This window comes from Arachis duranensis, chromosome 3 (assembly GCF_000817695.3).
Source record: "Arachis duranensis cultivar V14167 chromosome 3, aradu.V14167.gnm2.J7QH, whole genome shotgun sequence".
Classification (NCBI taxonomy): Eukaryota; Viridiplantae; Streptophyta; class Magnoliopsida; order Fabales; family Fabaceae; genus Arachis; species Arachis duranensis.
Window position 1 is genome coordinate 119,287,648 of NC_029774.3, and position 15,813 is coordinate 119,303,460.

The 15,813-nt window shown below is 37.9% G+C and overlaps 1 protein-coding gene across 1 annotated transcript; it reads left to right on the plus strand.

Annotated features, from left to right (window-relative positions):
• Positions 1–11,988: 11,988 nt before the first annotated feature.
• Positions 11,989–13,039, plus strand: LOC107480578 (protein MAIN-LIKE 1-like). The gene is made up of 2 exons (XM_016100733.2): positions 11,989–12,060; positions 12,714–13,039. Exons 1-2 carry the CDS (start codon positions 11,989–11,991, stop codon positions 13,032–13,034), a joined length of 393 nt encoding a protein of 130 aa, XP_015956219.2. The 3' UTR covers positions 13,035–13,039.
• The last annotated feature ends 2,774 nt before the right edge of the window (positions 13,040–15,813 follow it).

Below are 15,813 nucleotides of genomic sequence, written 5' to 3' on the forward strand. Positions count from 1 at the left end.
AGCAAAGTTTTGTCCTCAGGCAAAACCAATTGTTTATCTTTAAGCAACACATCAAAAATCTGATCAGATTTTGAAATATCAAAACTATATTTCTTTCCACTTTTAAGTTTCGAATCATTCGACTTTTCACTACCAAGAAGTTTTTTCAATAAAGAGCAAATATATGGAGGACCTTTCTTAAGTTCAGCCAAATCAACTTCTGTTTCGAAATCGACTTCTTCTTCTGAGGACTCCATGGTAACATAGGCAACCTTTTCTTTTCGAGTAAACGGTTTACTCTTCAACCTCTGTTCAGTTCTATGTTTTTCTTTCTCTTTTTTCATAAACTCTGTCTGCCGAACCTTTTCAGCCAGATGAGCCAAATTAGGAATATGCACATTAAGCAATTTCCTACGCATATAGAATCCTAACCCCATGATTGTTATTTTCACAATCTCACTTTCAGGTAATGTCACATAGCATCTACTTCTAGCATTCTTAAAACGTATTAAATAGTCATCGATGGTTTCACCATCTTCACATTTCAAAGCTACTAGATCAGTAACTGCCACATTCATTTCCCCTCGATAAAACTGAGCATCAAAGGTAGTTCTAACTGATTTCATGTTGTAATCGAATTTGGTCTAAGATTCGAAAACCAAGTGAATGCATTCTTCGTCAATGACGAAGGAAAAATTTTCATTTTTAAATTTTCATCATTATCTAGGTTCCCAATCTCGACCAAATAATGAGCAACATGCTCAATAGTTGACTCTCCAACTTCTCCAGCAAATTTTGTGGTTATTTTTGGATTTTTCACCCCTCTTGGCACTTCAGCCATTTAAACTACTTGCGGGAAAGCAGATACAAAATGTGATTAATTCATAAAACCAACATTCAATCTGACCCGATTTAAAACCTCCTCTACAATTCGAGTGAACTGATAACGATCACCACGTAAACCATGTACAACATCATCAGCATTTTCATCTCGACGAACTACGCAAGGATTTTCTCGATTTGGAATATGATTTTCATTTTGAAAAATATTTTCCATCCCCTCATTATTTCCTCAAGCGTTATGCCTCTCGCCTTCATCATAATCGACGATTCGAGCAATCCTCTCAACTTGTCTAGCAAGACGCTCGAATCTCGATACATGATCAGCCATCATGAGATTCAAAATTGTAGTCATTTGCTAAGTCAACAAATAAACCAAGTCATGGTAACTCTCCTTCACTTGTTGTCGATATAATACCGTTGAATTCGCAGCATTCGAAGTGGAGCCCATATGATACTCACGAGAATATTCAGAGTGTTGTTGTGAGTTTTGCATATTACTCACTCCATTTGCATTCCCAAAGTGAATACATGGCATAAATCCACCCACCGGTGGGGTATAACCAGCAGAAAAACCATAAGGGGGCCAACCAGCAGTTAATGGAGGTTGATATGGTGGTACTGGACCACACGGACAAGTATTACGTCCAATACTTCCAGTTTGAATAGTCGTAACGGCTATACTTTTAGTTCCAATTGCACTCTGTGAATGTGAAGATACATCAGTTTGTGGCATGGATACTTGTATGCTATAATTGATGGATGAACCATCATTCACATTTGATACTTCATCAGCCATGTGAATGATCTTTCCACTTTGCAATCGCATACACTAAGAAATTACTGAAAAAAATATTTGTTTTGACACACTTCAATTTAAAACTATCCCACTGGGCATGCCAATTTGTTTTGTCGATTTTTAGCAAATCGATGGTGGTTCGATATCTAGTGGTCTGGGAGCGAAACCTACTCCTCTGTGCGAGTACCAGTTTTCTAGAAGTGCATCAAAGCGTCTTCGATTAGACAAGTTTTAACAATAAAATAAAATAAATTTGTAGATTAATAAAATACAGTTTGGAAATTAAAGTTTTAAAAACTAAATAAATAGTAAATGGACAAATTTGCATGAAGATTAAAAGAAAAAACAATAACAATGTCTTTGATGAGATTAAAGAACTTAAATATAAGGAATGAAAACATAGAAAGATAAATTAGATGAAGAACATAAAGAACACTTCATGAATAAAATTAATTGAAAAATTAAGTTTACAGAAAAAACTAAATTAAAAGAAGAAGGTGGAAGGAACCCTACAGAAAGTGTAACTCGATTGCAATCTCAGGGATTCGCTGGGATGTGAGAATGCTTAGAGTGTTTTTCTGAGTGAAAGTTCCAACCCTTATTTTCTAACACTTCACAATATTTATGGGCTATCTTACATACGGTTAAATAAATTACAGTTAATTACAATTAAATGAGAAATTTTAAATTTGAAATACAATCACTCTTCGTAACTGTTCCCACTGCATTATTGTAGATATTTCCAATATTTTCCTTGTGTGATAAAACCCACAAACTTTCCCGCTTCCACAACTATTCGATTAGCTTTTTTGAAGGCCTTACTCAATTCTTCGAATCGGAACTTCTATTCGATTTGGCTTACTCGATCAACCACACAATCGAAATCCAATCAGCAATGAAGATCTCCAACCTTATACTCACACGCATATCTTCTCGAGAGACTAAACTTTACTTCTTCAATTCAATTTATTTATATCGAAAATATTTTTTCGATCAACAATGGGTAATTGTTTCTTTTAAATCTGGGCATCTGGGACAGCTTTCATCTATGACCGAAAACCAGCAATGGAGCTTTTGTCGCACAAGGAGGCCATCGTGAAGAGCCATCCACAAGAATACTTGCACTTTTGTTGGGCATTGAAGCTCCCACAAGTTTGTCCAAAGGCTCTTTTGTTTGCAGATTTCAGGGAGTTGTTCTGCTGATGGATGGTAGAAATTGAAATTCACCTGGTAGTCGGAAGCCACCGTATATTATCCTTTTGAGTCACGGCTCCAGGTAACGTAGTCTTCCTCAGATTCTTCTATTTGTGTTTGCATGATTATTAAGGCTATGTCAGCTCTGAAATTGCTTCTGATGAGTTCTGCATTCCATTGCCTGTTGTTGTTGAGTAATTGATTTACCCATCTTAAATCTGATTGAGAGTTTATTTGTTGATGGATTGAGATTGGGTTGTATAGTTTGAGCCATGAGTCCTCATAAATGTTGATTGATATCCTTCTGCCCACTTTCCACCTTACTCCTTTCTCAAGTACTTTTCTACCTTCCAATAGGCTTCTCCAGGCCCATGATGGATTCTGTCCCGATTCTACTTTTAGAAAAGATGAAAATCTATAGTACTTGATTTTGTATATCTTGCTCACTAGAGAATTAGGCTTTGTTAACAATCTGCAACCTTGCTTTGCCAGCATAGCTAGGTTGAAGGCTTTTAAATCCTTAAAGCATATTCCTCCTATCTTCTTGCCCCGACAAACTATGTCCCATTTTATGCACTTTGTTTTCTTTTCTCACTACGCTGCCCCTACCAAAAATCCATGATTTTCTCTTGCATCTCTTCAACCATTGTGTTAGGGAGTTTGAAACAGCTCAATGTGTAGATTAGGATAGCTGTGGTGACTGCCTTTATTAACACTTCCCTTCCACTCACTGACAGTAAATATCTTTTCCAGGATTGCAACCTCTTCTATACTTTATCCTTAATGTATGCAAACGTCTATTTTTTGGACCTATGCACAACTGCCGGCAGTCCTAGATCCCTGTTTTGATTGCCTACATGAGGAATTTGTAGAGTATGTGCTAGTGAATCTCGTGTCTGAGCTGGAGTGTTTGAACTAAAGAACGCAGAGGACTTATTTAAATTCACTAGCTGCCCACTAATGTCTCCATAGACTTCCAACACCTCGAGTAATCTCTGACATTCTTGTTGTGTTGCCTTACAAAAAAGAATCGAATCATCTGCAAAGAATAGGTGGTTGATTTTAGGATATCTCAGATTAAGTCTTACCGTAGATATTTCTTGTCTCTGTTCTCCTCTGTGGAGCAGATGGGATAACCCTTCTGCACAAATTAGAAAAATATAGGAGGAGAGGGGATCGCCTTAACGCAATTCTTGGGATGGTTTAAACAAACTATATTGTTGACCTTCCATAGTAACAGAGAAGGATACCGTAGTGACACATTCCTTTATCCAACCGATTCATTTATCACAGAATCCAAGTCTTTCCATAAGGTCACAGACAAAACACAATTCGACTCTATCATATGCCTTGCTCATATCCAGTTTAACTGCCATTTTGTAATCACCATGATGCTTGTTCTTTAAATAGTGCATAAACTCATGAGCTATGAGCACATTATTGCTGATTAGTCTGCCTTTAATAAATGCACTCTGATTGTCATTGATGATTCCATTGAGGACCCCTTGCATCCGATGAATTAAGGTTTTGGAGGTAATTTTGTAGAACACACAGCTCAGGCTAATTGGTCGTACTTGTGTCATATTTTCTGCATTCTGTGTCTTGGGGATCAGACATATATGGTATGGTTTATGGCTTGCAGCATTTTTCCCCTGGCAAAGAAATTTGTGGTTGCATCAATTACATCCATCTTGATTATCTCCCAAAAGTGGTGGAAGAATTTGGCTGTGAAACCATCTTCTCCTGGCGCCTAGAAGGGATTTATGGAAAAAGTGGTAGTCTTGATCTCTTTCTCTTTTACTCTTCTTGTAAGTTTTCTATTTGTGCCCTCATCCACCTTTTTTTTCATAAGCCGAAGTTCGATATTAGCATCTCTAGGGGTTGAGGTTGTGAGGAGATTCTCAAAGTACTCCTGGGCTATCTGAGCTATTTCCTTTGGCGGTGATTTGTACTGTCCTTGACTATCTTTCAATTTGTTAATTTGATTTTTTCTTATTCTGTCCTGGAATTTCGTATGGAAGAATTTCGTATTCTGGTCACCCCATCTTAGCCATTGGACTCTTGATTTCTCCTTCCAATATCTTTCTTCCATCGTATTAGCCTCGGTCAATTCTTCTTCTAGCTCTAGAATTTTATGTCTATCCGTCTCTCTTCCACCTCCTTTTGTTAGCTCTATTATGAGTTTTTGGGAGTTGTTTATGCTGAATTTTTGTCACTCTACCAACATATGTCTACATCTTTTTAGCTTGCAGTGCAGTTTAAACATTGGGGACCCTTCTATTCTTGTTTGTCATGCTTTTTTTACAATATTTGCTACTTCCTCGCTTTCACACCATCTTTCTTGGAACTACCTTCTTTTTGCTCTTTTCACCTCACTATCAGAAACTAGCATAATTGGACTGTGATCTGAGCCTGTATCCTCCAAGTGATGAAAGAAAGCTCTCGGATAGCTGTTTCTTAGGGAAAGTGACCCCAAGCCTCTGTCTAGTCTTTCATGAATAAGATGATCCTCGAATTGCCTATTGCTCCATGTGAATTTCCTCCCTACATATCCCAATTCAACCATCTCACCTTCGTTAATGAAACTATTGAAGGAGTTAATAGAGGAAGTCGATTTCATTCTCCCCCCTTCTTTCTCATGAAAATATGAGATTGCATTGAAGTCACCAATTGCCAAAAAAGGTTCATCTATTTCTCCCTTTAAATATAGTATTTTCTTGAATTGTTCAGCTCTTGTGTTTTCATTGGCGTGCAAATGTACTGCTGCAACTTTCCATCTTTTCTGTAAAATTGGATCTTTCCAAGTGAAAAGGATTAAGTAGTCTTCCGCGTGCAAAATAGTTGCCTCCACATTGTCCTTCCAAGCAAGAGCAAGGCCTCCTGCTATGCCCCTCGGCTCCACACAATAAATTTGCTTAAAACCAGTCTTGTCACAATGCTCTTTAATTACTAACGTAATAATTTTTGTCTCACATAAAAACATTACCTGGGAGAAATGGGATTTACAAATCCCTTTCATGCTGTGAACTGTCAGGAGATTGTCGAAACCCCGACAGTCCCATATCATCATCTTCATGGACATGCGGGTGCCAATTATGGGGTGACACCTTCTCCCTCTATTAGATTCTCCTTTTTTTCTGGCATCATTTCTTGTGATTGCTTGGAATTCTGAGTTCTTGTTATCTTCTTTTAGCACCTGTCACCTTTATGAAGTTTCTTCTAGCCAATTATTTCATTATAGGCCTTTTATTCCGTTGCTGTTCTGATTCTGTCATCCCAAAAACAAAGTTTGTTGGTAGGCCTTTTATACTTCCTTTTTCTCCTTGTATTCGGTCATTGGACATCTCTTGCATCACCTCAGAAGTTCGGTTGTAGCATGCAAATTCTTTAACAAGAATAAGGGATTGTGAATTAGTGCTACTCTCTACCTCCTCATTCTCGCCTTCGCAGGTTCTTCTTCCTTTAGACTTCATTGAGAGATTAGAAAGGTTGTTGATGAGATTCACTGGAATCGGTTGTTGTGGACTAGAATGTCCACTTTCTTCTCCTGTACCTGTGTTTTGATTCCCGTTATCTCTCACCATTGTTTCTCTTTTTTCTCATTGGTCAGATTTTAGCCAATCACCACATTTTTCTTCTTTAACTTCTCCTCTAATTGAATCTTCAATCTTGGTGGTACATCCTCGTGTTTTGTGGCCTATGTATCCATAATAGTTACAAAAGTTACCAATTATTTCGTATTTAAGTGAGACCTCTAGCACCTTTTTGTTGTGGCCAGCAATCTTGAGTATTTTCTTAAGTGATTTTGTAATGTTGAGACTAGTTTGGACTTTTACAATATAGTTCTCCCTGCCCTTCACATAGAAGAGGTCAACGTCCAAGACATTCCCAAAAGAACTCCCCAATTTTTGTCCCAGATTTTTTGTTTTGTAGTGCTTCGGTAATTCCCATATTTAAATCCAAATTGGGACTTTTGAAAATTCTGCATCTTCTATAATTTCATCCTCCTTCCACCGTTTCAGATTTAATATGTAATTTTTAAATAGTCATGGTGCTTCTCTTTCGATTCTGATGACATCTTTTTTTTTCTTCAAAAAAGAATTGGAAAAGATTCTCTCCTTTGTCCACAGCTTTAAATCCCTTTGGATGTCTCCATATTGCTTGCATAGCAGGTTCAATTGTGCCAATGTAAAAGATTTTGTCTGCCAGGAGTCTTCCCATTAAATTTTTTAAACACCTTTCCACTCCTACTTGTATATCCTTTTCACTGATCGTGATTATTGCGTCTTCTTCTTCTCTGTCAGTTTTGTCCTCTATTGTAGTAGCATTGGCTTCCATCTTAAGACTTGATCACTCACTCTCACTCTTACTGTTTGGAACTTTATTGTTCACGCACACTCACAGGTTAAGTTTTGCTTGATCACTCACACTCGCTCTTCCAAGTAAAATCTTAATTGATTACTCGTACTCTCACTCGCAGGTTGCTTGTGGTACTTTTTGGTGATGAGAATTAGGATTACTCTATTAAACTCTAACAGAGCACTTTTAAACCCTATGGGTCACTTTTTTTATAATAAGATCTTTCTAATAAATGTTTACCAACTAATATTTTTTACTTACTAAATATTTTATACAATATTAAATACAATTTGTTTGCAAAATACAGTGACCTAATTAACTAAATTTATTCTTTTTTTTAAAAAAATATAGGTAGACAATGAGAATATTAAATAATATGAACAATGGATATATCGGATGCTCAATATAATAGGTATGCAGATGATTATGTTCATTACTTTTAATTGAATGATTATTTCTTTTGATTCGATTTACTCATGTACAGTTAATAATGACTGGATGCTCAATTCACTAGGTATGCAGATAGTTATCCTAACATTAAGGTTTAATAGGTAATTTGGAGTGGAGTATTTTTTTTACTTTATTGAATCAATTTTAAAATTCATTATTCACATTGTTTACAAAAATCGTTATCTATCTAACAATTTTTTTTTATGCAAGCATTCCTCTACCGACGAATAGCTGTACATAGTATATTATTTGGATTAGGAAAAGTATAAGGTGCCAATATATTATCTGCCAACTTATTGCCAACAATAATTATTTATTATATTTTAAACATATATATGAAGAGACACATTTAAAAAATATATCTATAAAGATATTTCTATTAAAGACAGTCATAAAAAAGATATTTTTTTTAGACACATCCACAAAAATATTTTTATTAAACACAATTATAAATAAAAATTGGTAGAAGTCGGGAGAAATACTATTAGTAATGTTGCGAAATTATTTAGGTTATATCAATGAATAGCATAATATATTTGATACTTTTACCAAGAATATGTAATATCGAATTAGTGCACACCCGCACGAAATGCGAATCTTACATTAGTATACATAAAAAATTAATTATTAAATAAATTATTATATATTATTTTATATTTTTAATTAATATTTTATAATTTAAGACGTAATCGCAACACATGGTTGTAATTAAATAACTTTTTACTCGTTTTTCTTCCTTCAAAAATCAAAATTAATTATGGATTAATTTAAAGTAGATACGAGCGAACCATAATTAGTTACACCACCATATATGAGTGAGGAGTGAGTTACTAGTTACTAACACGCTGCTACTCTAATTTCATAACGTTAACACTAACTTTGGTAAAAGAAAAAGATTTCGGAGTGGACAACGTACTCCATAAAATTTGGAGGTTAGCCAATGGCCGCAGTTGCTTATTTGGATTACACACTGAATGGTCTCTGTACACTCCGTACAATGTACACTATATATACAAGCCTCCGATATTCTTTGCTTATAACAAAACTACAAAAGCCATGGCATAAAACCAATTATCTCTGACAAAAAAAAGGATAAAGCGAATTATCAGGAGGCTGCCTATGGGTCCGGCCCATTTCAACATAGAGTTCATTTAGACGATTTTTCTGGCAATGAGTCTTAACTTACATTGTATATTTCTCTTTTTTCATCTCAAAAGTCTAGGGTTTAAATTCTAAATATTACAATTGAAAAAAAAGTAATAAAAGTGTAAAAAATATATGAATGTGTTGTATATCTAGAATTAGAGGTTATTTAATCCACAGACAAAAAAGAGACGATTTTTTTATCATTGGCTGTTACAGCATATTTTGATAATTACTCAGGTAAAGATGATTAGAATTTTCTTAACTAAAGTTGTGGGCCTGTAATCAGGCCTATGTTTGGCCTGACCTGATCCGATCTGTTATAAAATAGATTCGTACTCTTTTAAAAGTCTTAATATATTAATAGGTCAGGTCCAAATTCACTAATTAACTTTATTAGCCTGTCAAGTCTGTCTGGACCTATTAAAATATAATTAAATATATAAATAATGTTTTATTATTAACAAAATTATGAGATATTTTAAATTTATTATATTTTATTATAAATATTTTTGTATATTTTAAATACTTTGTAAGATTAAATTTTTTTATAAATATTAAATATGACTGGTGCAGTATTTTATAACCCACAAACTAACCGGCAAGTGCATCGGGTCGTACCAAGTAATACCTCAGGTGAGTGAGGGTCGATCCAACGAGGATTAATGGACTAAGCAACAATGGTTAAATGATTTACTTAGTTAGACAAGCAGAAAATGGTTTTGAGATATTCAAAAGGTTTAAAAAGTGACTTCAAAATATCAGAAGGCAAGCACGCAAATAATTAAGTTGAAATTAAAATATGGGAGAAAACAGTTAAGACTTCAGAGTTATCTATTTTCTGGATTGACTTTTCTTACTAACTAATTTAATCATGCAAGATTTAATTCATGGCAAACTATATGTGACTAGACCATAATTCCTTAGACCTTCCTAGTCTCCTCTAAAATTCATCAACTGCCAATTCCTTGGTCAATTAATTCCAATTAAAGGGTGATGATCAAATTCCAATTTATATGCCACAAGAATCCTAATTATCCAGATATAAGGGGATTATATGTCACGTATCCCGTTAAATACAAACAATTAGAAATTCAGGAGAATATGTTTTCAAGTTGTTGTTCAAGTAAAGAGCTTTCCCAAGTTATACAAGAACCCAATTAGAACATGGTTCATACTTCTGTTCCACCCAAATTCATAGAATAAAGAACAAAAACAATTCTTGAAATATAAATCAAAACATGAATTAAAATAGAAAAGTAATAATGTCAATCCATACAATAGACACAGCTCATAACCTTAACAGTGGAGATTTAGTTGCTCATGATTGAAAGAGAAAATAAGAATTCAGGTAAATTGTCTGAGATGGAATGAATAGTTAACTAATTAATGTTGTCTTTTATATCTAATCCTAATAAATTTAAATCCTAATTTTTAAAACTAAAAAATATCTTTTCCTATCTTAAAAAATAAATTTAAATTAGAATTAATTATGACAATCAGCAAGCCTTCAATTGATGATGGGGACCACTTGATTCCTTCACTCTGCAGCATCTGATTTGTGCTTTCTGGGCTGAAAACTGGCTCAAAAGCAGCCCAGAAATCGCTGGAGGCGAATTCTGAGTTTAGAGTATGTCGCGCATGTTGCGCGTACGCGCCAGGTGCGCGTGCGCGCTGATATGCAATTCGCTAATGTGTGTCGTGCGCGTGATGTGCGCGCGCACCCTTATACAATTCGCCAATGTGCGCGTGCGCACCCTTAGACGCCAGGTTAACTATGGAAAATTGTATATCGTTGCGAAGTCCCGAATGTTAAATTTCCAACGCAACTAGAACCGCCTCATTTGGACATCTGTAACTCAAGTTATGATCGATTGGATGCGAAGATGTCAGGTTTGACAGCTTTGCGATTCCTTCCATTTTTGCATGCTTCCTTTCCATTAAGTCCAGCTAAATGCTACCTAAAATAAACAAAATTGTACAAGACTCAAAGTAGCATCCATAATGGCTAAATGATAATTAATTCTTGCTTAAACTTATTAAGTTAAATACAAATTTACTAGAAAAAGATAGAAAAGATACTCACACATCAATGACATATTACATATAAATGTTTTTATTAAAAAAATATTTTTAAAATAATATTTTTATTTTTATAAAAAAATTATGGGACCTTTTAACAGGCTTCAAGTCAAGTCAAGCTGCGTAAAGCCTAGTATTTTATAAAGAATTGCAAGTCAGGTTCAGACCAATTAACTACATGATAGGTGAGGCCTGCTAAAAGCAAAGCCCAGTCTGGCTTGGCCTGTTTTCACTCCTACTCACGTGTCTACTTAAGCAAATATTAGAAGTTTGAATATCATTTTGTGTATGTAGTAATTCATTGGTCAGTAATAAATTCTTAAATGAAGTAAATGAAGTTTAGATCTGCGATAAATTAGTCATTAATTTATCGGATTGAAAAATACCATAAGCAAACAAAAAGTTGTAGATACATGTTATATTATAGTTTAATTAAGGGGCAATTCAAGACAAAAAAAAACAAAATTACGGAGCAATTTAATTGTAATATAAAATAAAAAATAATTTGTTTCGATTCAAATGAATTGTTCTTAAAAGATTAATATTTTTTGTTAGACAAATTCTGTGGTGTCTATAACTTTAGTACCGAAATTGCCAAACTTATCTTTTATGTACCATTATTTAGGGTAAAAAACCCAAATGAGCCCAGGAGAGCTCAATATAACCCAAATCAGCCAAATCAAACTTCCATACCTGAATCCACCAGGATCAATTTATATATAATTCGAATCAATAAGATTCGAATTAAATTCACATGTGATTTGAATTGAATCAATCCGAACTACTCTCAAAAATAACTATAAGCTAATTCGAATCAATACAAAACGAATTAAACTTGCAATCCTCCCTAGTAATTCGAAACGAATAAATTCGAATTATGAAAGGCTAGTTCGAGTGATATTAATTCGAATTAGATGGAGAAGTGCACAAGAGAGAGGTTCGAATCAAGTTGATTCGAATTAGGTGAATTTCGTTCTACTAAGTAATTCGAATCAAGTTGATTCGAATTACAAGAGTTTTGGCTATATAAGAAGTTCGAACCTAGTTCATTTGAATCACTTTGTCATTCTCCAACCCCACCAAATCTCAAAGAAAATGACCAACATTCGGGCTGAGTAAGACCAGAGCGGCATTTTCAGTCGATGGGGGACGATCCGGGGAGGCTTTATCATTTGGATGGAGTTGCTCATATCGCCGGTGTGATCAACGACGAGGTTAGTGGTTTAAGATGTTGCGCTGTTGATTGTGTTTTTTGTTAGTGGTTGATGAAAGCAGTTTATGATAATGGTATTTGTTAATGGTTTTTGATAATGGTTTATGTTACTGTTAGTGGTTTAGAATAGTGGTTTAGGATAGTGGTGTATGCTAGTGGTGTTTGTTAATAGTTTTTTATAGCGGTTTTTTTTAGTGTTAGCGGTTTAAGCAAGTGGTTTAGGCCAGTGGTTTTTGTTAGTGGTTTTTGAAATGGTTTTTTGTAAGCGGTTTTTGTGAATGGTTTTGGATAGTGGTTTTAGTGATGGTTAGCGGTTAAGGGTTGTTGTTTAGGATGGTGGTGTAGGCTAGTGGACCTTGTTAATGGTTTTTTATAGCGGTTTATTTTAGTGTTAGCGGTTTAGGCAAGTGATTTTAGTGAATGGTTTTGGATAGTGGTTTCGTGAATGGTTTTGGATAGTGGTTTTAGCAAATGGTTTTGGATAGTGATTTTAGTGAAATGGTTTTTTGTAAGCGTTTTTTGAGAATAAAATGTTGGTCGCTTGTTTCATATATGTTATGTTGAACGATTTATTTTCTGGTTCCTTATGAAATATATTGTATATGTTACTGGTTTGTGCATCTGTTCTAATTATGCGGTTTATGTACTGGCCAGCCTCGTCGTTGCATATCCAGCGTTAGGCGGCAGCAGGGGATGCGTCTTGATGAGAGGTACGTTCCGTACTTGCAGATGGCCGGATTGTACCATCTTGCGAGACTGAACGACAGATGGTTCCGACTAGACGAGCCCCTAGTCAGTGCATTTGTCGAGAGGTGGCGGCCTGAGACGCACACCTTCCACATGCCGTTCGGAGAGTGCACCATCACGCTTCAGGACGTCGCATACCATCTGGGGTTGCCAGTGGACGGAGATTACGTCAGTGGTTGCCTGACAGACTTCCACCTTTACATTGAGGGTGGGAGGCCAGCTTGGTAGTGATTCCGTGAGTTGCATGGTGTTGTACCTCCCGAGAACCAGGTGCAGAAATTCGCAGTCAACTGCACCTGGTTCCAGGAGACATTTGGAGAGTGTCCAGACGGGGCTGATGAGGAGACAGTTAGGCGCTTTGCCCGTGCCTATATCATGATGTTATTGGGCACGCAGCTGTTTGCCGACAAGTCCGGCAATCGTATACACATCAGATGGCTACCCTATGTTGCTCGGCTTGAGGAGATGGGTCGCTACAGTTGGGGGTCGGCGGCACTAGCATGGTTGTACCGGTGCATGTGCCGAGTCACCAACAGACATGTCGTGAAGCTAGCTGGCCCTTTACAGTTACTGCAGTCTTGGATCTTCTGAAGGTTTCCTACTTTTAGGCCTACTGGGTATGATGAGATTAGTTGGCCCCTTGCCTCGAGGTACCGTTATTGTTTTATACTATGTATTCTTGTTGTATTTATTTTCGGTTATGCAAGCAATTTCATGCCTTGTAGAGTGAGTCATGAACACAATAGAATTTTTTAATTCTCTTACATAGATGGTCTGGTTACAATCCTGGGATTAGCAACAAGGGACCTCGGGTACAGATGGCTCGCCTGAAGATCGACTTGTTACAGCCTCGGGATGTAAGTACGCTGAGTCCATATGTATCTGCAGTCATTGTTTCAGTCTATATTGTCTAGCAGAAGTGCAAAAATGTTTTTATTTTATTTTTTTCAGTTCATATGGATGCCCTATAGCACACTCAACGTCCTCCAGGTTGTCCATCCGGAGGTGTTGGAGCCTCGGCATACGATGTTATGGCGGTGTAGGACGTCCCTGATTTATTTTGCGGTGGTCGAGTGCCATCAGGTTGATAGAGTTTTACCGCAGTTAGGCGGCGTTCAGCCCACACGGCGTCCGGCCCTGAACATCGACTTCTTGATGTCGAAGGACGGGAGAGGAGGTGACCGTTGGTTCCGGGCGTATTTACCTGAGTGGCATCTTCACTGGCAGGAGCGTGCGGAGCACATTTTACAGTTCGACATCGTGGCCAACCTCGATCCGTCGCATAATTTCTTGACATGGTGGTATCAGCACGGAAAGAGGTTCCTGTCGCCAGAGATGTTATTGGGGGATCCTAGAGATATTCCTATTTCGGATGAGGCGACACAGAGGGGTGCAGGCCGAGTTCCAGATATGGACCGAGTTGAGGATGTTCCTGACAGACGTCGTATTGAGAGGAGAGCACGAGTCGGGACACGTTGTAGCCAGCGTGAGTGGAATTGGGTGGATCATGCTATGGATGACGTCGAGGACGCAGTTAGGGGTGGGGGAAGGCGGCGTGATCGTGGAGGCAGGAGGAGGGTGGCTGCTGGTGGAGAGGGTGCCCATCAGCCTTGGGGGTGCAGCTGGAGGAGGTGATGTTGCGGGGGTTGATAGGGCCCATCAGGGCGGGCATGATGGTGAGTGGCATGGATCTGGTATGGGAGATCCCACGAGTCACACTGACGCTGGGCTTGGGGGTGGACCTCTTGGAGATTATTTCGTAAGTGTTTCCGGTGACGATCAGACCCTTCAGGAGAGTACTCCATGGGTGAGTCCGGGCTCGATGTTTCCAGACTTCCTTGCTAGTGATGGGATTGTGGCCGAGTTCGGTGGACCACGTTTTCTAGATGATATCCGGACCATTATGCAGGAGGATGAGGCTGCACCAGGACGGGTTCACACGACATGGACACAGGCACCGCTAGATGTAGATCTGAACGAGCCTGCCACGGTGCCTCCTGCGCATACTTTTGCCATGGGTGGGACGCCAGCATCGGCCCAGACTCTGGGGTCACATTCAGTTGCCGGCCCGTCATCAACCAGACCCGTGCATGTTCCGCCCATGACCCCGACAGACGCAGTTCCGGATGACAGCGACGACTCGATTGAGGATGAGGAGCCACTTATACGTAGATGTTACAGGACACGGGTTCTACGCCGTTGTGGCACGGGGTCGCACCTCTTTAGATGATTTAGGGATAGTGGTGTATGTCATATTATTATGTTTATATTATGTACCTCATTTTTTGGTTATCAGTATTATGTATGGTTTCCTTAATGTATTTGTTCATCCAGCAGTTACTTTGATGTTATGTTATGTATTATCAGTCATCCCATCAGATGGTTTAGTTTGTTTAAGTAACTTAACTCCATAAATAGAAAGACATTCAAGATACATATGTGGTACGAATTACAACTTTCATCACTTATAAAATACAACTAAGTTCCACGTAGAACAATGGTTGCTAACTGAAATAAAATACATCTGCTGATATAGTAAGAAATAAAAACAGACAAACCAAATCTCCTATTAATTCCAAGCATTCCCGCTGGGTCCTGCGGCTTGTGGACAATTACGACGGGTGTGTCCTGGCTGCTTGCAGAGGCCACATCTCTTTGGCCGGTTCGGATCTGCATCATCCATGTTGGTGCGAATGCGGGTGGACCTTGGACGACCCTCCCTCGCACGCCTCATGTTCGGATCCGGTATAACGGTAGGTCCGGCATAAGGTGGCCAGAAACCCTCCGGAATGGGAGGTGTAAATCCCATCTGATAGACACCGAAAACGGAACTAAGGCGATAGACCTGGTGGACGTAAGGCTGCCAAGTAAGACGTGAATAAGCACAGCATGCCAATGCGTGAGGACACGGGAAATGAAGTGCTTGGAAGTATCCACAATCACAAGTCTGAGACCCTAATGAGACCCTGTACGTACCAAGTGAGAATGAACCTGTCGGAGTCGTCTC